The following is a 25,600-nucleotide window of genomic DNA, read 5'->3' as shown; positions in this document are numbered from 1 at the left end:
ATTAGGGAGAATGTGGGCATCAAAACCCAATTTAGAACTACCTGGTGCCAAGACTTTTTGTACATGAGACAATTTCCAATAGGCTGCATTGACAGCTATGTCCCAAGGCTAAGAAGTTACTCCTACACATCTCCACAAACCAGCTATGGAGTTGAACAAATTACTTCCTTGAGCCGGTTTTCTTATGATCACAAAAATATCGTGTGTGTGTGCACACACACACATCCTCACATATTTGTGTGTACCATTCTACTTTCAGAAGACAGACAAAATCTTGGGAAATCAGAACAATAAAATAAAAGCAAAATAAAAAAGCAAAAAAAAAAAACAATAAAATAAAATAAAAATCCCACCCCCAAGAAGCTGGGAATCATTGCTTTAAGCGATAGCATCAGTATGTGCAAGCATGAGAAAGGGATCATCCAAAACTCCTTTAACGGTGTTATTAATGAAAGAAAATACTGTTTGATCTATTCACAAGTGATTGCTGAGCAATGTGCTGCAGCATATAGTACAGATGTTGTTCAGAGTATGGATGACCTTTCCGGAGCTGACCAAGGTCAGAATATAAGCTCAGGGTATAAAATGGTCAGGTTTCTCTGGCTTGCATTTCCACAGATCAGGTCTAGATGCCTTGTGAGGCTCCCAGGCTGAGGTAAGAGTGCCATCTGGAGGATCTCCATTTCAGAGAAAAATGCGTTTGCAAAATTGACCAAAATTAACCAGTTCACCAAGTTAGGATCCACGTAGAAACAGGAACCATTATCAAATAATTGCATGGATTTACACTGTTTGCACACTTGCCTTTTTAATAAAAACTTTCCTTTGGGAAACCTTTCTTGAATTTCATCTCTCGAAGTCATTTATATAGTTCTTGTTGCTCTTTAGGAAGGAGGTTTCTTCTACTTGGCCCATAGATCCACTGAGTCAAGCCTCTTACAGTTCCCCTTCTCCCATAATCTACACACTTTTCCTAAAAAAAGGTTTGATTCCCAGGTAGGACAGGTACCCTCAAGATCCCACGGAACTCTCAGGTTCCCCATCAGAACAGGTACCCTCAAGGGTCATGTAACAGTTGCCATGCCAACTTCCACATGCTCAATTAGAGGATTCATCTCTAACCAGAATGAACATGCACTTAATCATCAGCTATCAATTGCCTTGACCAGGGAAGAGGATAGGGCCTGCCTACTTTATGTGCCATAATACGTTACTTTTAAAGGCAAAAATTGCAATTACTTTGCACCAACCTAATATAAACTATTAATTAAGTGAAAGTCCCGAAAGACTGCATCTGCATAGGCTAAGAAGAGCTACAACGCAGTTTCCTGTGTTACTGTGAGGAAGGAGTGAAAAGCATGCCTTTCAGTTACAAGAGATCCTATCTCCAAATTGCTGTACCTGTCAGGAATAGCTTCTATGAAGAAAAGAAATCTGCTGTTCTGTGTAATAGCCCTGTGATGCATTTATTTCAGTTCTACCCTTAGTTCCCCATTCTCTGAATTGCTGAGAAAAGTAATGCTACCTGAAATTACATGAATTTTCAAAAATGGGTATTTTCTTCACCTGCGAAAATGGGCCCTTCCTCCTCTCTTAGAAAGCCAACTTCTTTGTTCCTCAAAAAAACAAAGCTGATTCAGACAATTCTTTTCTGCATTCTCATAGTAGGGCATCCAGAATATACAGAAATAGTTTCTTGTTAACCACAGCTGACTTCTTTCACAAAAAGAAAACCAGTCTTCTTTCTTAATAGTTCTTGTATGACCCTTAAATAAGAAAAAGAAAGACTAGGCAACCAGAATGACACGATTAAAGGGGCCGAGCCAGAACTAAGAAAAAGGTTAAGAGAAGGAGGAAGAACAGTTTGTTCCATGTCTGCAAGGAATTGGAGGACTGCCTGCCTGCAAGGCTGAGGACTAAGGAAGCACACCCACTGGATTAGCAATTTTTTTTTTTTTTTTTTGGAGACAGGGTCTTACTCTGTTGCCCAGGCTAGAATGCAGTGGTGCAATCTCCGCTCACTGCAACCTCCACCTCCAGGGTTCAAGCAATTCCTCTGCCTGAGCCTCCCGAGTGGCTGGCACTACAGGTGCCCACCACCATGCCCGGCTAATTTTTGTATTTTCACTAGAGATGGGGTTTCACTATATTGGCCAGGTTTAAGAACCTAAAGGTCATACCCCTTATCCTCTTTTCAGGACAGGAAATTGTATTTCAGTATGAAGAGATACAATCCAGAGTCCTAGACAGGTCCAGAATAACCTTAACATAATATATTCCTCCAATGGCTGCAAGGAGTTAAAAACACAAAAAGCTGAGTTGAAGGATTATCTATGTCCACCAAACAAAGGATTAGGCTATAAAGACCAGAGTCAGCATGTCATGGCACATACATTCCAAAGGAACATTGGCAATTTAAGACCTTTGCCATTTGACAAGATAAAGAAACAGTGTTGAGAAGGAGGAAAAGTCCAACCAAGAAAATAAAATTTAGTTGAAATAGCAAAAAGTGCCAAAAATGTGTGCTTAAACAAAGTCCTAGGAGTCCCAAGAATTCTGAGAAATTATCAGGTAGTGTTATGATGAATGAAGATGACCAGTCAGTGAGTCCTGTGTGACAGTCATATACCTCAATAAAGAGGACGGCATACAACGTAAGAAATCTCGTTGATGTCTTTTGGCAAAGCTCCCATGTTATTAAAGATACTCACCCTTAATTGTAAAAAGCATTATTTATTGGAAAGAAATATTACAGGAAGTGTCCTTAATTCCTGCAAGGCCAAATATGGTGCCCCATTCCTCCCTTCCCCTCCCCGACACCCCTAAAATATCTCCCATTTGCCCAGAAATTCTCTACCCTGACTCCTGGAATCTCCGGATTCCTCGCTCCAAAGCTAGGGCCTGCATTTACAATGTAAATAGTTCCCAGAGGGCTCTGGAAGCAGCATGAAATAATGCTGCCTCACAGTTTGTCAGCTAATCAAAGGAAGATGGCTAGAAAGTCAATGAATTTAGGTGCTTTACTTGACAATTTATCTTAATGAATAGTTCTTAAAGCCTCGTACAGGCCAGGAGGTAAGACGTTCTTCTGTAAAGTCAAACTTCCAAGATGTACTGGTTCACCAAAACCAATGGGTGATTCAAAGAAGTCTTTAAGGCAGTAATTATGCCAAGGGAAGAATCCACATATTCAAGACACAGCTTTCTTAAGAAGATGGAGCTATTTAATTTTAGCAAGGACAGCTGCTCTTCTTTCTGTGTTCTGAAACAAGGCACGAATTAAAGCTTTTACTTCACTGGAAGAGAACGCAGCTGCCAGGGGTCCTTTTCCATCTGCCCACCTGCAAAACGAAAGATAGAGTTCCATTTCCTATTAGGTCTCTGAAGTATAAGCAAGACTTAAAAATTGCCTATTTGATCCAAATGCTTATTTGCTTGAAATGGAAATAAAACAAATCCTGGGCATCTTTCCTCTTCTTTATAGAACTACCCCTCAATGTGTTTGACCTCTTTGCTCACCCACTACAACTGGTTATCAGCACAGCCAGATGAAGAGACCAAGTGAGGAATATGAGACTATTCTCCCTTATTCTATAACAAGGCCTCTTTGAACTAATAATGATGACCATACTCTCATGCCTTTGGCTCTATAACTGTATTACAAAGTAAGCCACAGGCAACCAATTTTAACTGATGAAGGACTAGTATAAAAAGATATAAAGAAGTCCCGTGAATCAATAGTGAAACCACAAACAACCTATTAGAATAAAGGGCAAAAAAATATGAACAGGCATTACATAATAGAAGAAACATGAATGACCAATGAAAAGATGCTCGACATCATTAGAATTTAGGGGAATGCAAATTAAAATGACAATAACCTATCATTGCATGCCAGTTAGATCAGCTGAAATTTTCCAGTCTGATAATTCCAAATACTGGTGAAAATGAGACTAAACAGGACAAATAAACTATGAATATTTGTATAATGGAATGATACGGTGGTGAAAATGAACTGCAGCTACACATACCATCAAGAACGGATTTCAGGCCAGGTGTGGTGGCTCACACCAGTAATCCCAACACTTTGGGAGGCCAAGGCAGGCAGATCACATGAGGTCAGGAGTTCAAGACCAGCCTAGCCAACATGGCAAAACCCCATCTCTACTGAAAATACAAAAATTAGGCGGGTGTGGTGACGGGCACCTTTAATCCCAGCTACTCGGGAGGCTAAGGCAGAAGACTTGCTGGAGCATGGGAGGCAGAGGTTGCAGTGAGCCAATATCACACCACTGCACTCCAGCCTGGGCGACAGAGTGAGACTCTGTCTCAAAAAAAAAAAAAAGGAATAGATTTCAAAAACATAATAATAATATTGAACAAAAGAAGCAAGTTACAGATGATTCTACTTATACCAAGTTCAAAAAAAGGCAAGTCTAAACTTTATGTTATTTAGGATACATGCAAATGTAGTAGAACTATAAAGAAAGGCAAGGAAATAACATAAAAGTCAAGATAGTGGTTACCCCTCATGGAGAGCATTTGGAGAAGGGGATTCATGGGTCTTCAAAATACTAGTATTATTTTTCTTAAGTTGGGTAATAGGTACATGAAATTTATTCTTTTCTTTACATTATAGAGTATATCTACTGTATTCCTTCATATTTATATTTTACAACTTTAGCCTTATATTTACACAAATCTCTGGGGGAAAAAAAATTTCCTAGACAGTAAAAAGAAGTTGAGTTATACTAGTGTTATAATTTTTCTTATAACAAGGAATTAATGATCATTCTTAGACTGCAAGAAGGCCCTTTAACAACAGAAAGAAAAATTCTTATCTGCTGCCCTCTGGAGCCTATTACTTAAAGGTGTCTTTGTTACCCACTAAGGACTTGTAAATAATAAATGAATAAATCTAAACTTTGTAGTAAATGTGATTGGACGTATTCTGATGTGATTTTTTTTCAAGCAGAGATCTCATTTACCTTGTATAAATGACTAATATTTGCAGCAAACAACTCAGACACATCTAGGATGACTGATGACTAGGATAACCAGATATCTGTAGTAAACCAAGCTAAAGCAGATAGACAAGTACCTATAGGGATGGAGATGACCTTAAGGCCTCTACAGACAATCCTCTATGCAAGGTATACATACTGACCAATAGTCTACCAAGACAACATAAAATCATCCATGGATGTGTAACTGACCCACATCTATTCTGTTTTGCGCAATGGCCTCTGCACACTATGATATGATATAGCATACACTCACTGGGCACAGCAACATTAACTGATGGTGTTGAGAGAAAACATCATCCACTAGGTTTAAGAAAAGATGAATCTCTTCTAGGTATATGGTGCTTAACCTCTAAAACTACTGCACCCCCTGCAGAAAGACTGCGGGTCAATCAAACAGTAGTTTGATGCTCAATATTTCAGACAGAAAAAAGTCACTTCTCTGTTAATATATCAAAGTAATTCTGAAAATGCATCCAGGCTGGCTGCAATGGCTCATGCCTGTAATCCTAGCACTTTGGGAGGACAGGAGTTTGAGACCAGCCTGGACAACATAGAGAAACCTTGTCTCTAAAACAAAACAAAACAAACAAATAATAAATAAAATAATAAAATAAAATAAATTAGCCAGGTGTGGTGGTAGGTGCCTGTAATCCCAGCTACTCAGGAGGCTGAGGTGGGAGGATCCCTTGAGCCCACGAGTTTGAGGCTGCAGTGAGGAATGACTGAGCCACTGCACTCCAACCTGGGTGACAGAGTAAGACCATGTCCCCCCCCAAAAAAAGCACCCACTGTTCCTTAAAGAGAGCAACAATTTCCATCCAGATGTCAGAGGGCTATAATTCTTACAGCTGCCAGATCACTTGTACAGCATGCCAAAACCATATACTCAAGACCAAAATAATATGGATGAGAAGTCTTTATGCTATCAAATATGGGAAAGTGGTAATGAGATCTGCACTATGATAGATCATGAAAAGGCCCCAGCTACTGCTACTCAATATGAAAGTCTTGCATGAGTAGCATCAGGAAACAGGGAAAAGCCCTGCTATCACGGGCACTATTACTCTTTTGTAGCTATGGAGAGTTACATGCCTCTATAGAAGGGTTACACATACCGATCCCCAATTTCTTGCAAGCTGGCTTGTAGCATCATCATCAATTCCTTGAATGGCATCCATTTTGGCACATAGACTGGAACCTCTTCTTGATATTTCTTGTTCTTGCTTTCTTCAGACAAAGGTGCAAATACTTGGGGTCCTTCATCCATCACTGTTTTGCATAAGGAATATAACCTATCACCATCATCAGTAGATATGTCCTGGTTTTGCACATAGGAAACACAAGAGGATAGAATTGGGCCAGCTCAGAAGTGGTGAAAGGGCAGCAGATCTTTGATGCATGCTGTCCAGGTGGGTCAGATACAACAACATGTTTTCCAACCAATTTGTAGCAACTTACTAGACACTACATTTCACCAGTGCTCTGACAATACTTCTATATGACACAAAATATGTTTCAACAGATTGTCAGTAATTTAGTTTGCCTGCATGAAAGAGCCTGTTTCTCCAATAGAATGTCACACAGCTTATTGCAAAGCAGGGGATGTGATTACAAATAGGGATTTAGTCAATCTATGATTTAGAGGCATCAGCTGGCCAAGTCCAGACAATTTTCCTGAAGAATCACATGTAAAATTTAAACTGCAACAGTGTGTTGGAAAAATGGAACCTGCACAAGACTGCATTCACTTTACTAAATCAAATTATTGAGTTTAGTTGCAAATTAAATGACTTTACACTTACAACGCATCTCAGGACCACTACCCAGTTTCTAACTTCCTCATTCATAATCTAGATGGTAGGCTGAGAAACAGTTCAATCTTACTTTCATATAAAAGAGATTAACCAGTTTCTAGCAAAATAGATATAAAACAAAACTGAAAAAAAAAAAAATAACAGCATGAGTTAGACATGAAACACGAACAATTTCTTCAACATCACTTTCTTAGCAAAGTCACAATCTGGGACATGAATTGCATCTCAAGGCTGGTGTAGTATCTAACGGCCCTTACCTCTAGGGCAGTAATTTTGCCAATGACCTCAGAAATTGCTGTATTGAGTAAAGTCCCCATAGCCTTGCAATATATATTCACTGGCAGGACATCCTGCCACACAATTCCAAGTCTCTTTAGTTGGTGCAGTACCTGTAGAAGAATACAGGTATTTACATGGAAGAAAGATTATTGTGACTCATATTTTCCAGATTTACATTTATCATTTGTGAGTTTATGGGGAAAGTGGCATTATGCCAAAATGAAGTAAAGTAACTAAGGATATATGCTTCTTCAATATTTAACCATAGTAATATCCTTGGTAGATGAAAAGCAGACTCATCAACCTGAGGATAGGAAAACTGCAGCAAAAAGATAAATCACTTAAGAAAGGGGAGCATTAAGATAAAAGCCAATATTTCAAATTCCCAAATCTAAGTTCAGAAATCAACTACTTGCCACAACAGACTTTCTAGGTAACAAGTTGCAATTATTGAGTCAATGAAAAGATAGTTTCCTGTTGTCTTGGTGGGAGAGGGGAAGAAAAAGTTCTTAAACATGATTGTAAAATGTATCTAGATTTTCCAAAGGTGGGGGTGCAGGGAATCAACTGAGTACTTGTTACATATTGCTTTCTGCTTTAAAAAAGCAAACAAAAAAAAAAAGGCATCTAAGGATAGAATACAAATTTCAGTACTAGCAAGAGCCTCCTACCTGCCGGACTGCTTTACTTGCTGCAGAATAATTCTCTTCATCGTCCATATTTGAAAAGTTCCTAGCACTTGATAATCTTTCCAGAAGTTCACCTTTCTGTGCCCGCATTTGGGCCAAAAAGCATTCTGTCCCTATGATGGAAAAACAGAATAAAAAATTTTAAAAGCTGTTCAATTACACACTGCAAAACCAGGATAGACAAGAGATGCATAAACCATGCATCTGTTCTGCCTATATAAAAATAATTGCTAGATAATATCATAAAGCTGCCCTAAAGCTACTAGAAACAATCACTTTGAAAACATTAGCCCATTCCTCAAACCCCACCCTCCAGATAATAAATCTTTTCCAGTAGTTTGCTTAGAGCCTGAGTCAGCTAAGAAAAATTACTATAGAAAAAAGAACTACTTATTATTCTGATATATCTATACAACCTAAGGGAAAAGTCAAGAATTGAAAAGCTAAGTGAAACATATAGATTCTCTGCTATGATCAACATATTGATTTACTCCACGTTTCATTTCTTTTGACTTTTAGTAATCCCAAGTAAAACTAAGGGAGATGTAAGATGGGGGAGCTGTCTTGGGGTTTTGCAAAAGAACTAGCACTGCCATTAGTGAGCTCTTACCAACAATACAAACAAAACTGTCACAATACAAATCCTACTATGTGAATCCTGACCGGCAAATTCAATGCACACTAGGACTGCAGTTTGGAACTCTAACGTACCATGAAATCATGTTACAAAAAAGTAAAAAAGTCTCCCACAGAGACTACACTCACCTTATAAAATTATATAACTGGAAACATTTGCAAACTAAATGCCCTCCCACTTTCTGATACAGCTCAGGACCACCACCTAATTTCTAATTATCTCATTCAAAAACTATAAAGATACTATGTTGACAAGCTGCATAATCCATATGCTTTCCTACATTGAAGGTATCAGTTACCAAGTCTCCTGAAGCCAGGTACAAGATCCACAAAAGTAGCAGTGCCATCACAAAGAATGGGAGCAAGACGCAATCTGAACTGATGCCCGAGGGTCAGCAAGTGGTGAGCAATGTACATACAGTTGTTGTGATGAATAGCGGCCAACTGGGGAAGTTTTTGAAGGTTCTCCCTAGGCCAGAAGGAGGGGTAGAAAAACAAAGCAACCACCTGTTACTGAAGCTGGGGTTGATGAAAGTCACAACTTCTCTAATGTATTTCTAGGCTTTAATAACTGTCTAGTTTCTAAATGCTATACATAACAAGATACAATCTCATCACTCCCACTCCCAGAGGGAGGCTGTTCTGCCTGAATGGGATCTTATCCTATAAAACTATCCTGGTGATTAACAAAAAAGAAAGATTAAGGGAATCAAGATGTTTGCCAGAGTCAACTTCTTGCACTGAAAACCTAGCAGAGCTATGCATAATAATGTCCTTGAAATTTTACACGGATACATCTATGGAAATACAGGTTTACTTCACCTTTCTCCAAATTCCTACTTCAGTTATATAATGAAGTGTTCAATTATTTTCTAATTCACTAGTTTTCAAAAACTGACTAGATTAGAGTCATCTGGGAATTTTAAAAATACACAGATGCTTAGACTTTACCCCAAACAAATTAAATCACAAGCTCTAAGAGTGAAATCACAGCATTTATGTGTTTTAAAATCTTCCCAGGTGATTTTAATTTTCATCCAGGATTGAAAATCACTACTTTAATTCTTCTACACATATTAGTCTTATCTACCCAGCTTGGGAAGAAATCTTGTCTTATAGTTCTACTATCTACCCACTAACAGTCATTCAATTAACAGTTTCTAGTTTGCTAACTCAATATAAAACTAGGATATACAAGTCAGAAGCCAACAATCTAAGATAACTAAGATAGTCCTCATTTCCAGCTACACATCAGAATCACCTGTGGGGCTTAAAAAAAAAGAAAAAAAAAACACGCCTGGGTCTTACATCAGACATAAATCAAAAGCTCTAGGAAGAGAGTAAATATGTATATTTTTAAAGCTCCATAAGTTATTCTAAAATACTGCCCAAAGTCTGGCCGGTACAGTGGCTCACAACTGTAATACCATCATTTTGAGAGACCAAGGCAGGAGGATCACTTGAGCCAAGGAGTTCAAGACCAGCCTGGGCAACATATACAGACCCTATCATTACAAAAATAATAAACAATGTTAGACAGGTGTGGTGGTGTGTGCCTGTGGTCCCAGCTACTTGGGAGGCTAAGATGGAAAGATCGCCTGAGCCCAGTAGGTCGAGGCTGCAATGAGCTATGATTGCACCACTGCACTCCAGCCTAGGCAACAGAGTTAGACTCTGTCTCAAAATATGAAATTAAATGAATGGAATGAAATTGAAATGAAATGAAACGAAATAAAAATACTGCCAAAGCTGAGAACCATTATCTAAGGACAGTGGTTCTCAAAATGTGGTCCCACGACAGGCAACATCAGCATCACCTGGAAATTTGCTAAAAATCCAAGCCCCACTCCAGACCTACTGAATCAGAAACCCTGGGCATGGATCGAGGAATCTGTATTTTAACAAGACTTCCAGGTGATTCTGATGTACACTAAAGTTCTGAGGTTATACAAAGCAGAAAGAGAGGCAAATCTAACTCCACCACAGTGTGAAAAATGTTTCCGAGCCACGAAATGTCTAAGCCAACTGTCTTTAAATCCCCAAGGACAAGGCTGTCAGCTAACGCAAATATGTTTTCTCTTTTCTTTTGCTTGACTAAGTAAAAAATGAAATAAGAATGTTAAACCACAGTAAAGAGAATACAAATAAAACTAATAAGGTTTACAATAAGCTTTTATAATAAAAACAACAGGTGAGCCTAGTTAAAAACATCCCAATTATTCAAAAATCTGAACTAAAAAATGCTTTAAATAGTAAACGGCTTTTGCGGGGTTTTTTTGGTTTTTTGTTTGTTTGTTTTAATTAGAGACGAGGGTCTCACTATGTTGTGCAAGCTAGTCTCGAACTTCTGGCCTCAAACAATCCTCCCACTTCTGCCTACCAAGGTGCTGGGATTACAAGTGTGAGCCACTGTGCCTGGCGGATTTTTGTCTCTGAAATTCAGAGTTCTTGGCTAAGGAATAGCTTTGTTGACATGTTATCAAAGATATTTATGAAAAACATCTAAACATTTTAATTCAAATAACAAAGAAAACTGAACTAGAGGCTTAAAGTAAAGCAGTTCTGAAAATGCTTAGCATCAAAACAAGGTAGTTCTTTTGAGTTTCAAAATGTGCATCATGAACTACACTGCAAGATTATAATATCCTAATTAATTTAGTAATAAATGACCAAATCCTTTAAATATGCATTTTAAAATGATTTACTGCATTTTAGTGTGAATGTTAGTAATCAAAATATCTTCAGTGGGAATATAAAATTATTTGTTTTAACTTAACTTCCACATCTTAGACATACAATTATTATATAGAAATGAGACACAGTGGTACTTACTTGTGATATGTTGGTACAACATCATGGAACAAATGGAAGATATTCCTCACTGAGTAGAAAAGTTGAACAGCACTAAAAAGAAAACACAGACTTAACAGAAATGCCTAACAATACACTAAAAATAGAAAAAAATTTAAACTAAGTGCATCTTCAGTGAGAGTCATAAGCTAAAACTACAGTTGCAGAGAACACCTGCCTTGGTTGCTGGAAAACACCATTAATCTAGATGGAAATATAGTCTCAATCAGTATTTACTAACCAGACTACAATTTTAAACACCTGGATGCATTAATGATTGTAAGAAGAGCAGCATTCAACCCAAAGCCTCTTTTCTATTTATCAATTTCTGTTCTGCCAGTACCCAGAGTATCCCTTCAGTAACAAATGGAGCTAAGCCTCAAGCAAATGTCACCTACTCACTGATGCACTGTGCAAAGGGCAAGGTATCAATAAAAGCACTCGCTTGGTTCTTTTAGAATCAGTCTGACTTTCAGCTTTCACCTTTTCTCCTTCTTACCTCAATGCAAGGAGGTGAATCAACATTTCTAGGATAGAATCTAGCTCTCAAGATTTTTTGCCCTTTAAATCTAGCTTTAAAACACCTACAGATTATTATTAAAATGCATTTTTAAAAGGCAAACATAAGGTTTGTGTAACTTACCTCTACATAAGAATATCTTAAGCTATGTACCTTAAAAGCTTACAGGGATTTCATAAATATTTGGGAAAATAAGTCACACCCAAAAACCCTGTTACTATTTGATTATTATAATACCTGATTAAATTATTTCATTTTTGCTGCAGGAGCTGCTGTTTGAGTTTGATAATGAAAAAGGGGGTTGTTCTATTGTAGCTGTGGTTTTGTTTGTCCTGTTAAAAACTATTACTTTTAGTGGAAAGAATGTCCATAGACAGTCAGTATACAAATACTGTTTGGTGTATTGTGTTCTCAAAAAATTTAAGAAATACTGCCCTCATCTCTAACTTCTGGTCTGATATATTTCAGGAGAGTGCCATGTGAAGACACAGTCCTATATTCATTTTGCCAACAGTCACTCCTATATTCATTTCTTCCTTCTTACAATTAACTTTGAATGGACATGTGAATGTAATGATTCATTAAAGCCAGGGAAGTATTTTGGGAGACATGTTCTTCCTAGAGCAGAATAAAATAAAGAGGTTTGCTCATATGTGAGATAAAAATTGAATTTGGGAAGTCCATCTAAAGATGCAATTTGATTGGGCCAAACCCTAACTGAAACCGTTTTCTCTATGAGGACAGGAAGAATGAAATGGCTAAATGCAGATTCAAACTAAAGAAGCTTTTATAAACCTGCTCGGCAATCAACTTGGTCCACGCTCTGCCATTTTCTTCTCAATTTAGTCTAGGAGTAGGGAAGAAGCTTATTAAACAAAAACAGATTCTGTATAACATAATGGAATAGAATTTAAGGTAACATGAATGCAATATAGATTAGAAGTCATCCTGAAAGAGTGAAGCCAGATCCTTGGCATGTTCCATTCTTTTACTTCTACCTTTGGCTGCCTAACAAATTGTTATTGCTTCAAATATAAACATTTAAAATATAAATGAATTAGGGACTGGGTTTCAAAAGGTAAAAAGAATGTTAAGCTAAAGAGCCTGAGCAAGCTGGAATAGAAGATATGACCATTACCCACTGCCAACACAATAATAAACATTTGAATATTAATCATTTTCCAGGTAGGATTCTGAGTTCTTTGCATGTGTCTTCTCGTATAATATCATTCAATTCAAATAAAAAGTAAAAATTCAACAACAATTGAAGAGCTTTTTGTTAAAAAGTGATTAACAATTTTTAATGTCAAAAAATCCATTTGTCCATCCATACAAGTGCACCTACTTCTTATACCTTGTTCAAACATCTACATTATTGTAAATAAAAGTCAGAGACACACATAAATCTGTGTGATGCACTGGGTTTTTGTTTTGTTTTGTTTTTTTCCAGAAAAAGCATTAACTTCTAGGATATGAAAACCCAAAGAATTCCAGCTAATTTTCCTGATAAACATCTAGTTAGATATGCATTTAACCAAGTCATTGCCATTTTCACACAACCCAGAATTCGTACCATTGATCACTACTGGTTGTTGCCTCTAGTAAAGTCTGATAGGCAAGTTCCATTAATTTCTTCACAGATTCACTGATACGGCATGTGGGCAAGGAAAAAGAATGTTGGTCCAATGTATTTTCAGGCTCTAAATTCATCACTTCGTTGTACTGAGTATTGGACACTTTCTGTACTTCCAGTTTGTTATCCTCATCAGGAGTGGGTAACTCCGGCACATTTATCTTAGAATCAGGAATAATCTAAGATTCAAACACAAAAATATAGAAAATATATTGTTTTCAGAATAATTCAAATATAAGCACACCGCCAGGCATGGTGGCTCACACCTGTAATCCCAGCACTTTGGGAGGCCGAGGCGGGCAGATCACGAGGTCAGGAGATCGAGACCATCCTGGCTAACATGGTGAAACCCCATCTCTACTAAAAATACAAAAAATTGGCCAGGTGTGGCAGCGTGCACCTGTAGTCCCAGCTACTCGGGAGGCTGAGGCAGGAGAATGGCGTGAACCCGGGAGGCGGAGCTTGCAGTGAGCGGAGCTTGTAGTGAGCTGAGATCATGCCACTGCACTCCAGCCTGGGCGACAGAGCAAGACTGTCTCAAAAAAAAACAAATATAAACACACGGTGAAGAATAAGATACTGCTTGCTTTCATGATACAGCTACGGCTCTACAGAGTAATTAAAAGATTTCAATAAATATGACAATATTTTAATGACTGCTGAATCCTAGATGAAAGCATGTCATAAGTGATAAACAATTCTCTTAATCCCCTTTACTGTGACATTCTTCTAAGCACTCTTTTTGAGACAGGGTCTTGCTCTGTCACCCAGGCTGGAGTGCAGTGGCACAATCATAGCTCACTGTAGCCTCAACCTCCCACATAGCTGGGACTACAGGCACCCACCACAGCTAATTTATTTTTAGTAGAAAAGGTCTTGCTATATGGCCCAGGCTGGTCTTGAACACCTAGGCTCAAGTCATTCTCCCTCCTCAGCTTCCCAAAGTGCATGGATTATAGGCATGAGCAAACACACCCAGCCCCAAGCATTCTTAATCTTGGCTGAAATAGCAAAGCTGTGCAACTGGCCTAAGATTTCAGCCAAAAAGACCTTCAAAAATCATCTGTCTCATACTAGACTATTAGTATTACAGAGCAGCATAATTTGGGGTTCCATTGTCTAGATTCTTGAACAAATTATTTTGTACCAGGCACATGTGTTGGCTTAGTCTAAGAAATAACTCATTCAAACTAGCATATCCTCCCCTTATTAAAAAAAAAAAAAAAGCTTCAATCGAAAATTTCCTTTGCTGGGACTACATGAAAGAACAGTAGGCTGTGAATGTGAAAACAGTAATATTTTTTACCCTAACGTTTAACAAAGTCATTTACCCTCTCTGGATCTCAATTTTCTCATTGTAAAATAAATAATATACTAATAATGGCTTTCAAACCTTGTTTCTCAAAGATGCTTCAGGGATTAAAAAAAAAAAAAAAAAGATTAAGCATGTAGAGGCAGCAGGCTCCCTACTCCCACTGCAAGAATAACAACTTTGCACATACTGGAACTTCGACAGAGATTTTCTGGCAGAAAAGGTTCAAAGTCTAATAAAACTATTTAAGTCAGTGGACTTGACTTTCTAATCTGTAAAATGGTATAATAATATCTACTTTAGAGAGCTGTTATGAAGTTTAAATGAGAATACAAATATCAGGGACTGGGTAGTCAAAAATTATGGGTAAGATTAGAATGAAGAAAAAATTTACTTACAGAGATTATTTAAAATGCTAATCTTTGTCTGAAAAATAGTGGGCCTAGATACAAAAGATTTGAAAAGGTGACTTCATGAGGAGGGGCAAAGGAAACTAAGACGGAAGAATGTTAGACCTAATAAGATGTCTCTTAAGACAAAATGTAAAAACTAAACAACAACAAAAACCACAACTATAGATCTTTTGGGAAAACAGTGAGTACACATAGGGGAATAAAGAGAATTGAGAAACGGACCATGAAAAGCAATTAAGTTGAAAATGTTTTATAGAAAAGGGAAGAGGAGCTTTTTTCAAAGTTGGGAAGTTTAGAAAATCTAATTCCAGGGCCTAAATGCCAAGAGAAAGAACCAGCTGGAATCTAAAGCAGTGGTTCTCAATCAGGCACAATTCTGTCTTAAAGGGGGCATTTGGCAATGTCTGGAGATATTTTTGCTTGTCACGACTGGAAGAGGTGCTACTGGAATCTAGGGAACAGAGGTCAGGGATGCTGCTAAATATCCCATAGGACAGTACCCCACAGCAAAGAATTATCTGGTCCCAAATGTTAACACTGCCACTGCTGAGACATCCTGACCTAGAGGAAGCTACATTAGGATTTGAGTACTCAGGAAAAATGCAGTTTTACAAACTCTTAAAATTATTTGAGTAGGAAACTCACATTATCTAGTTCAATTCTTTCACAGCACAGAAGAGGAAAATGAGGTTCAACAAGGTGAGAAGATTAAGCCCAGAGTCACAGAGCAATTCAGCAGTAATGCAGTTTACATCAAGGAGTTGTGAGATATCTATGAATTCATTTACCAAAGGTAATCAGTAAGCACACAAGCACTGAGTACATAGTAGTAGTATGTATGCACCAGGTATTTTCTTAGTGCTGGAGATGTAACAGTAAACAAAACAGTCAAAAACAAAACAAAACAAAAACAAAACTCTACCCTCATGGAGCTTACTTTCTAGAGGGAGAAACAATAAACAATTCATATAAAATGTTGGTTGATGATAAACAATAAAAAGAAAAATGCACCAAGGAAGGGGTACAGGAAATAGGAGAGGTTATAATTTTTTTTTAAGTTATCAGAAAGTACTTTTTAAAAAGCAAATCATGTGATCTGCGGTAAGAATATTCCATGCAGAGGTAACAAGTGGTTCAGAGATTCTGAAACAAAGTAGGCCTAGCACATTCAAGGAACAGAAGAAAGTCCAGGGTGACTGCAGCACAGTGAAGGATGAATGCATAGAAAATAGAGTCAGAGAGGCAATAGGAGGCAGATCACATAAGGCCTTGTAGTCCACTGTAAGGCCACTGGGTCTCCTCTAAATAAGATGGGAAGACACTGGACTTTCTGCAGAAGAGTGACATAATCAATTGATATTTATGTTAAAAGAAACCACAGCCCAATTCAAGGTATATACATTATTTCATACATGTAAGATATGAAAAAAAAAAGGTCAAAGGTCCACAACCTTTACAGGTAATTATTTATATCCTATCTTTTTATTTACCCTTTTATTATTTTAACTTTCAAACTAGTCTCTCTATTAGATGAAGTCAACACTTTCATAATAGGATATAATTTCTGGACATAATGTAGCCCAAGTGTACCTGTCACAAAGTTGTGTCCTAAAACCTTCAGAAATAAAGATGAGAATAATCTACTGTCCCACTTCAACAATAATAATCCATTACATGTATGTAGACTTTTTCAATTTATACAAGGCTTTCATGTGCATTATCTTATCTGCACTTCACAATACCCAATGGAAGAGGTGGAGATTAGGACCACTTTAAAGGGGACAAAACCAATGTAAAAAAGATTAATAACTTGACTCAGTTCAACAACCGTCATCCTCTCTTCCACTTTACTATATGCATCTCAAAATGAGTTGCTTTCTCATATACAATGCTTCATATACGATGCAATACAACCCTGGTACCTTCACAGTGTTATGAATTTCAGAGGTCATTAGATTTCTGGCTGCCACAATCACATCCTGGCACTTCTTGTTTGCAAAATGAGAATTGATGTTACGAGCATATTTCAGCAAATCTGTAGTATCTCCTTTTAAAAATCTCATTTCCTTTAGGGCATTTTCAAATTCTTCAGTGGATTGTATGATCTGAGATACACAAGAAAAAAAAAGAATCATATACACATATTCCATTACAATATTAGAATTTCAAATCCAATGTATAAAAAAATAAGGACCAAGCTGGTCATTTAAGTTTTAGAATGGACCATCCATTACTAGGTATAAAAATATACGTATTTCCAGCCTTAAATTCATTAGAAAGAATATCTTTGATAGAAATGTCTGACTCTACTTAGTAAAAATACAAAGATCTTTAAAATAAATATACTTATTTTGGCATTCAAGGAAACACTAAAAAGAAGCAAAAAGTAAAATGTCACACAATAGCTATTATAGCTGATATAAGTATAAGTGAACATAAAATATATTTAATAAGAAAACAAACATCTGCAGCTAAAGAGGTAAGAAGCCAAAAAAAAATGAAGTTACATGGAATTTGTCTCTATTCCTTATTAACAATTTACTTAAAGGTATAACTAAAGAACAAACTATCTCCATGGAAAAACAAAAGACAGCAATAAGAATCAACAGTGTCTTAAAACCTTCTGTGCTATCTCGGCTCTTTACCTCTTCATATTGCTGTAATTTGCTGCTATTTGTTGGAATCGAATAAACCAAACAGTTTTTGATGAGGCACTCAGACAAGTCCTCCCAGATCATGTCTCCAAGCATCTCAGCCAATGGGACAGTAGATGTTTTTTCATTTTCCAGGTCAGTGTCAAGTGGAAAATCTGAATTTTTTAAAAAAAGAAGTTTTAAACAAGAAACCATTCCCAGTCCTGGAATATTCTTAGGTTTTCTAGAATTCTTTAATTTTAAGATGATGGGGAAGAAAACAGCACAGGTAATTCTACAGCCTTCTCAACTGATTGCGTGGGACAAATCATGACACACAATTATTATTATTTTATTTTCACTGCTCAAATGAATTGTCTGTACTATATTACTGCCTGTACTCTGTAACAATGAGGTATTAAGCCATCTACATTATAATCATCTAGTGCTAAGCTGCTGATTTGATTGTATGACAAGCACTCAGAAGTTCTGCATTCTAACTTGAAACTAGTTTAGAATAAAATCTCACTTATTTAATAATGAATAAACGTACTTTTTTCATCTCTGCATAGAATCTGAGTGTTTGTACTTTACAGTAAAACATAACTAGTTTATAAAACGAATATTTCAATACCTCCTCTACAGTATATGTTATGGTGCATTTTTCTAACACATATTGAGGATGTTGTTTAGAATATCCTATTAATCAATTAAATAATAGTTAAGAACCAGGCGCCAATGTAGAAGGAAGAGGACTCATAAAAAAGACTAGCTGTTATGAACCTAGTTCTGATTCACAAAGGAAGACTTAGGGGATTAAGAGCCTTAGAAGAGCAGGGCACAGTGACAAAGCCATTCAGGAGGCTGAGGTGGGAGGATCACTTGAGCCTAGGAGTTCAAATCCAGCCTGGGCAACATAACAAGATCACATCTCTTTAAACACAAACACACACACACACACACACACACACACACTCCTTAGAAGAAAGTGAACATATTATCTCAAAGCCTTTAAGATACCTCACAACATCTAAAGTCTAGTCTGCATTGTCCAATAAGATAGCCACCAACCACATTTTGCTACTAAACACTTAAAATGTGGCTAGTGTGACTGAGAAATTCAACTTTTTAAAGTTTTGATTAACTGAAATTTAAGTTTAAAAATAGAAGCAGGGGTGTGTGCTTATAAAGGGGCAGCACAAAGGAGCTCTGTGGTTTTGGAACAGTTCTGTATCTTGATTGTAGTGGTAGTTACAAGAATTTACACATATGAAAAAATTGCACAGAACTACAGAAACACACACATGAGCATGTAAAACTGGTGAAATCTAAATAAACTCTATGAATTGTACCAATGTCAATTTCCTGGTTTTGATATTGCACTATACTGCACCATATATTACTATATTATATTTAAGATGTTAACACTGTAGAAAATTGAGTGGAGGCAGGAGACCTCTGTAATTTTTGAATGGAAAAAAATTTTTAAAGCAGCAGTATAAAATACTTTTCCATTAAACACAATTTCATTGTTTTGATAGAACTACATTTAACTGCAACCACTGCATCACATAAAATATTACTGTTGTATTGTCAAGCACTCAGCAGGCACAAATGTCATTTCTAGTATTTCATATAATACATTGCCAAACCAGTCAGTGTCAACAGACTGATCCCAACATGATTTTTTTCTCCAGACTGATCCTATCACAGTTCTTTTCCTCCATGCACTAATATAACATTGTAATGTGTTTATTTGAATATTTTATGCATACAGCGCAAGTTATGGTGATACCTACATAAATTGTAATAGGTAGTTAAATTGAAATACTTATTTTAGTTATGGTATTATTCTTTTTCTAGATTAAGAAAATATGTACAAATTTTTAAATTTAAAACAAAGCATACTATTGATAAAGTCAAGTAAAGATGGAGAAGCTGGTAGTACCACTGAAAGAGCAAAGGTAAAAAAGACTAGAAGAAAGTATGTCACAAATTTCACAATCAATGGCAGCTGCAATTTGCTACAACATGGCAAAACAAAAAAAGCTGCTTGCTTGTTGTATACAAAACATTTTTTTCTTTTTTTTTTTTTTTGAGATGAAGTTTTACTCTTGTTGCCCTGGCTGGAGAGCAATGGTGCGATCTCGGCTCACTGCAACCTCTGCCTCCCGGGTTCAAGCCATTCTCCTTCCTCAGCTTCCTAAGTAACTGGGGTTACAGGCGCCCGCCACCACGCCCAGCTAATTTTTGTATATTTAGTAGAGATGGGGTTTCACCATGTTGACCAGGCTGGTCTTGAACTTCTGACCTCAGGTGATCCACCCGCCTTGGCCTCCCAAAGTGCTGGGATTACAGGCATGAGCCACCGCGCCTGGCTACAAAACATTTTTTAAGACAATAAAGTGAACAATATTAAGGGACATTTTCAGCAAATACATTAGGAATTTGATGCTTCCTGTGAAAAAAGAATTGACAAAATTAGTCACCTGAAATCAGAATTAAATGTCCAATACAAAGTGTGATTTTAACAGGACCTGAACTTCTAACTTTCACCAGCTATAAAATAACGTGGATTCTTGCACAAAAAAGAAAATCCTTTTTAAATGGGGAGATGGCAAAAGAAGTGATCTTGGCTTTTTTTAATTTTCTTAAAAATTACAAAGAAAAGACATGTTTTTTAAAATGTAAAACACTTTCAATGAAGCAACCACAGAATACTGTCCATAAAACATAATATCTTTCTAACAATATCAAAGATCAATTGATTCAATTTCTGGAAAACTGCAAATACTTTTTTTTTTTTTTTAGTGTTTATTTTATGCACAAAGAGCCATTGTGGTTTTTCATTAGGTAGATGCCTTGGATAATCCTTTCAAGGAAGATCACTTAGTCCAACTTAATGAAATCAATATCCTTCGCATACTGACGGAGACACTGGCGGCACATATTGAGGCTATATTTCTGGATCAGACCATGCTGGCTTGAGCAGACACGACAAAAGCGAGAATCCTGGCCGAATTTTCACTAGTGGCTCCAGTACAGCTGCTGGTGACCTATCTTGCTCTCAGGAGTGCGATGAGATAAAAAGTCCAAATACTTTTCTTTAGCTTTAAATCATACTTTTGATACATTTTTTTCTAAAGGGACTTCCAAATTTGCAAAGAAATATTATCAATTCACAGCCTAAAAAATCAATCTCACTGCACAGTTTTTGTCTGTTTTACATAGGTATTTTTAATCTTTCACATTTGTCAAAGAATTTCAGCAAGATATGAAAAAATTAATTTTTATTACAATGAATAGTGTTCTAGTTCTATGTTAGGGGAAAAAAAATCCAGATTTATTAAAACAAAAGACTGGCGGGGCGCAGTGGCTCACGCCTATAATCCCAGCACTTTGGGAGCCAAGGCGGGAAGATTACAAGGTCAAAAGTTCGAGACCAGTCTGACCAACATGGTGAAACCCCAACTCTATTAAAAACACAAAAATCAGCCAGACGTGGTGGCACGCACCTGTAATCCCAGCTACTCAGGAGGCTGAGGCAGGAGAATTGCTTGAACCCAGGAGGTGGAGGTTGCAGTGAGCTGAGATTGTGCCACTGCACTCCAGCCTGGGTGACAGAGCGAGACTCCATCTCAAAAAAAAAAAAAAAGAAAAGACTAATGATTCCCTTATTGCTTCACTCCATCACGTGATAGATACTTGTGTTCAGTTTTTTATCTGAAACATACTCTATAAAAAGTTTAATGAACACTGTTAAAAGCATTCAGTTTACATATATGCAAATACTATAAATTATTACTGGTTAATGGAACTGTTGAAAGAAACAGAAGACAATAAATATGATGAACTTAGGTTCTTTGCCAATGCTCATTAGTTGAATCTTGAAGGGTTTTAGAAACATTTACTACATTCTTATCTTCAAGGCTTTGTTAAAACAAAAGAAATGCTTGCCAAATATTCAAATAATCAAAGATAAAAAAATGGCAAAAAACTTTTGTTTTCGTACTTACATCACACTGCACATGAACAAGATGTGTGTGTGTATGTGTGTGTGTGTATTTGCCAAATATATATATACATACAACTGTTATGGATTGAATTGTGTCCCTGCCCAAATTCATACGTTGAAGCCCTAGCCCCCAATGTGACTAGATTTGGATATACAGGCATACTTCATTTTACTGTGTTTTGCTTTAATGTGCTTCACAGATACTGGTTTTTGGGGTTTTTTTTTCAAATTGAAGATTTGTGGCAACCCTACATTAAGCAAGTCTATGAGCACCATTTTGTCCAAGAGCATGCGCTCACTTCATATATCTGTGTCACATTTTGGCAATTCTCACAGTATTTCAAACTTTTTCATGATTTGACGTTACTATTGCAATTGTTTTGAGATGCCATGAACCACTCATGTAAGACAGTGAACTTAACAAATGTGTGTGTTCTGACTACTCCACTAACCAGCCACCCCTTTCCCTCATACCCCCACCCTTTCCACTCATGTCTCTATCTCCTAGGGTTTCCCTATTCCCTGAGACACAATACTCAAATTAGACCAACTAATAACCCTACAATGGCTTATACGTGTTCAAGTGAAAGAGTCACACATCTCTCACTTTATGTCAAAAGCTAGAAAAGATAAAACTTAGTGATGAAGGCATGTCAAAGGCTCAGAGAAGTCAAAAACTAGGCCTCTTGCACCAGTTAGCCAAGTTTTGAATTCAAAGGAAAACACTGGGTTTTTTTAGTGTAAACATTACTTTTATTTACTTATGTATTTACCTTTACTTTTTTTTTAACTTTTATATTAAGTTCAGGAGTACATGTGCAGGTTTGTTATATAAGTAAACTTGTGTCATGGGGGTTTGTTGTATAGATTATTGCATCAGCCAGGTATTAGGCCTAGTACCCATTAGTTATTTTCCTGATCCTTGTCCTCCCCCCACCCCCCACCCTCCAATAGGCCCCAGTGTGTGTTGTTCCCCAATATGTGTCATGTGTGTTCATCACTTAGCTCCCACTTGTAAGTGAGGACATGCAGTATTTGGTTTTCTGTTCCTGAGTTGGTTGGAAAAGCTCTTGAAGGAAATGAAAAGTGTATTAAAAGTGTATTAGTGAACACATGGATTATAAAGTAAAACAATCTTATTTATGGAGAATGTTTTGTTTTTTGTTTTGTTTTGTTTTTTTTGAGATAAAATCTTGCTCTGTCACCCAGGCTGGAGTGCAATGGCATGCATGATCTCAGCTCACTGCACCCTCCACCTCCTGGATCCAAGCAATTCTCTCACCTCAGCCTCCTGAGCAGCTTGGATTACAGATGGGTGCCACCATGCCAGCTAATTTTTGTATTTTTAGTAGAGACAGGGTTTCACCATGTTGGCCAGGCTGGTCTTGAACTCCTGACCTCAAGTGATCCATCTGCCCCGGCCTCCCAGAGTGCTGGGATTACAGGCATGAGCCACTGTGCCTGGCAACTTATGGAGAAAGTCTAAGTGGTCTCTGTAGAAGCTCAAACCCACCACGACATTTTCTAAAAGCCAAAACCTAATCCAGAGCAAGGCCTTAACTCTCTTCAATTCTATGAAGGCTCAGAGAGGTGAGGAAGCTGCAGAAGAAAAGGCTGAAGCTAGCAGAGTTTGGTTCATGAGTTTGAAGAAAAGAAGCTGTCTCCATAATACAAAAGCTCAAGGTGAAGCAGCAAGTGCCAGTGGAAAAGCTACAGCAAGTTATCCAGCAGACCTAGCTAAGATAACCGACAAAGGTCTCTCTCTATACTAAACAATAGATTTTTAGTGTAGACAAAATAGCCTTCTATTGGAAGAATATGCCATCTTGAACTTTTACTGCTAGACAGAAGTCAATACTTGGCTTCAAAGCTTCAAACAACAGGCTGACCCTCTTGTTAGGGACTAATGCTGCTGGTTACTTTAAGATGAAACCATGTTCATCAGCCGTTCCAAAAATCCTAGCGCCAGGCCCAGTGCGGTGGCTCACACCTGTAATCCTAGCACTTTGGGAGGCCAAGGCAGGTGGACTGCTTGAGGCCAGGAGCTCGAGATCAGCCTGGGCAGCATAGTGAAACCCAGTCTCTACTAAAATTACAAAAATTAGCTGGGCATGGTAGCGCATGCCTGTAATCCCAGCTACTCGAGAGGCTAAGGCACGAGAATCACTTGAGCCCAGGAGGCAGAGGTTGCAGTGAGCCGAGATCATGCCACTATACTCCAGCCTGGGAAACAGAGTGAGACTCCGTCTCAAAAAAAATTCCCAGGGCCCTTAAGAATTATGCTAAATCTATTCTGCTTTTGCTCTAGAGATAGGATAAAGCCTGGATGGCAACACATCTACAACAGCATGGTTTTTCAGGATATTTCTCAAAAACAGCATGTCTTATTTTGTTTTTTGAGACAGACTCTTGCTCTGTTACCCAGGAGTGCAATGACGTGAACACAGCTCACTGCAGCCTCCAACTGGGCTCAATTGATCCTCCTGCCTCAGCTTCCCAAGTAGCACATGCCACTATACCTGGCTAACTTTTTATTTTTTTAGTAGAGGCCAGGTATCACTATGTTACCCAGGCTGGTCTCAAACTCCTGGCCTCAAGCAATTCTCTTACCGTGGCCTTCCAAAGCTCTTGGATTACAGGTGTGAGCTACCATGCCCAGCCAATAGCATGGTTTACTGAATATTTTAAGGTCTCTGTTGAGACCTACTGCTCAGAAAAAAAGATTTCTTTCAAAATATTACTGCTTACTGGCAATGCACCTGGTCGCCCAAGAACTCTGATGGAGATAAACAAGGAGATTGATGTGTTTTGATGCCTGTTAACACACCATCAATCTGTAGCCCATGAATCAAGGAGTAATTTTGACTTTCAAGTCTTATTATTCAAGAAATAAAATTATAGCTGCCACAGTGATTCCTCTCATGGATCTGAGCAAAATAAAATGAAAATCTTCTAGAAAGGATTCACCACTCTATATGTCATTAAAAGCATTCATGATTCATGGGAGGAGGTCAAAATAGCAAAATTAACAGGAGTTTGGAAGAAGTTGATTCCAACCCTCATGACTTTGAGGGGTTTAGGACTTCAGTTAAAGAAGGAACTGCCAATGTACTAGAAATGGCAAGAGAACTAGAATCAGAAATAGAGCCTGAAGATATAATTAAATTGCTGCAGTCTCATGATAAAACCCGAATGTATGCGGAGTTGTTTCTAGTGGATGAACAAGGAAAGTGGTTTCTTGAGACAGAATCTACTGCTGGTGAAGATGCTGTGAACACTGTTTAAATGACAACAAAGGATTTAGAACAGTCCATAAATTTAGTTGATAAAGCAGTGGCAGAGCGAGAAGATTGACTCCAATTTTGAAAAAAGTTCTACTAGGGACAAAATGCTATCAAACAGCACTGCATGTTACTGAGAAATCTTTCAAGAAGGGAAGTCAATTGATGAGGCAAGCTTCATTGTTGTCTTAAGAAATTGATGCAGCCATCCAACCTTCAGCAACCACCATACTGATCAGTCAGCAGCCATCAACATTGAGGCAAGACCCTTCACCAACAAAAAGATTATGACTCACTGAAGGCTCAGATGATCGTTAGCACTTTTTAATAATAATATATTTTTAAATTAAGGTATGTACACTTTTTAGACATAATGCTATATCACACTTAATAGACAACAGTACATCGTAACTATAACTTTTATATGCACTGGGAAATCAAAAAATTTGTGGGACTCACTTTATTGGGATACTTACTTTATTGCAGTGGTCTAAAACC

At 37.5% G+C, this 25,600-nt stretch overlaps 1 protein-coding gene and 1 pseudogene across 1 annotated transcript in view; both read right to left on the bottom strand.

Annotated features, from left to right (window-relative positions):
- Window positions 1–2,713: 2,713 nt before the first annotated feature.
- The window catches only part of ZW10 (zw10 kinetochore protein), a 41,235-nt gene continuing 18,348 nt past the window's right edge, over window positions 2,714–25,600 (bottom strand). Inside the window, exons 8-16 of the mRNA XM_030829569.1 lie at window positions 17,819–17,982; window positions 17,096–17,278; window positions 13,389–13,627; window positions 11,278–11,349; window positions 8,745–8,914; window positions 7,792–7,922; window positions 7,099–7,230; window positions 6,143–6,345; window positions 2,714–3,341 (exon numbers count right to left, since the gene is read on the bottom strand). Of these exons, the coding sequence (XP_030685429.1) occupies window positions 3,221–3,341; window positions 6,143–6,345; window positions 7,099–7,230; window positions 7,792–7,922; window positions 8,745–8,914; window positions 11,278–11,349; window positions 13,389–13,627; window positions 17,096–17,278; window positions 17,819–17,982 (1,415 nt within the window). The 3' untranslated portion in view covers window positions 2,714–3,220. The remainder of the gene's footprint in view (window positions 3,342–6,142; window positions 6,346–7,098; window positions 7,231–7,791; window positions 7,923–8,744; window positions 8,915–11,277; window positions 11,350–13,388; window positions 13,628–17,095; window positions 17,279–17,818; window positions 17,983–25,600) is intronic.
- LOC115838636 lies at window positions 20,611–21,836 on the bottom strand (annotated as a pseudogene).

Source organism: Nomascus leucogenys, chromosome 15, assembly GCF_006542625.1.
Source record: "Nomascus leucogenys isolate Asia chromosome 15, Asia_NLE_v1, whole genome shotgun sequence".
NCBI classification, from domain to species: domain Eukaryota; kingdom Metazoa; phylum Chordata; class Mammalia; order Primates; family Hylobatidae; genus Nomascus; species Nomascus leucogenys.
Note: the sequence above shows the minus strand (reverse complement) of the source record. Positions and strands in the feature narration are given on the sequence as shown.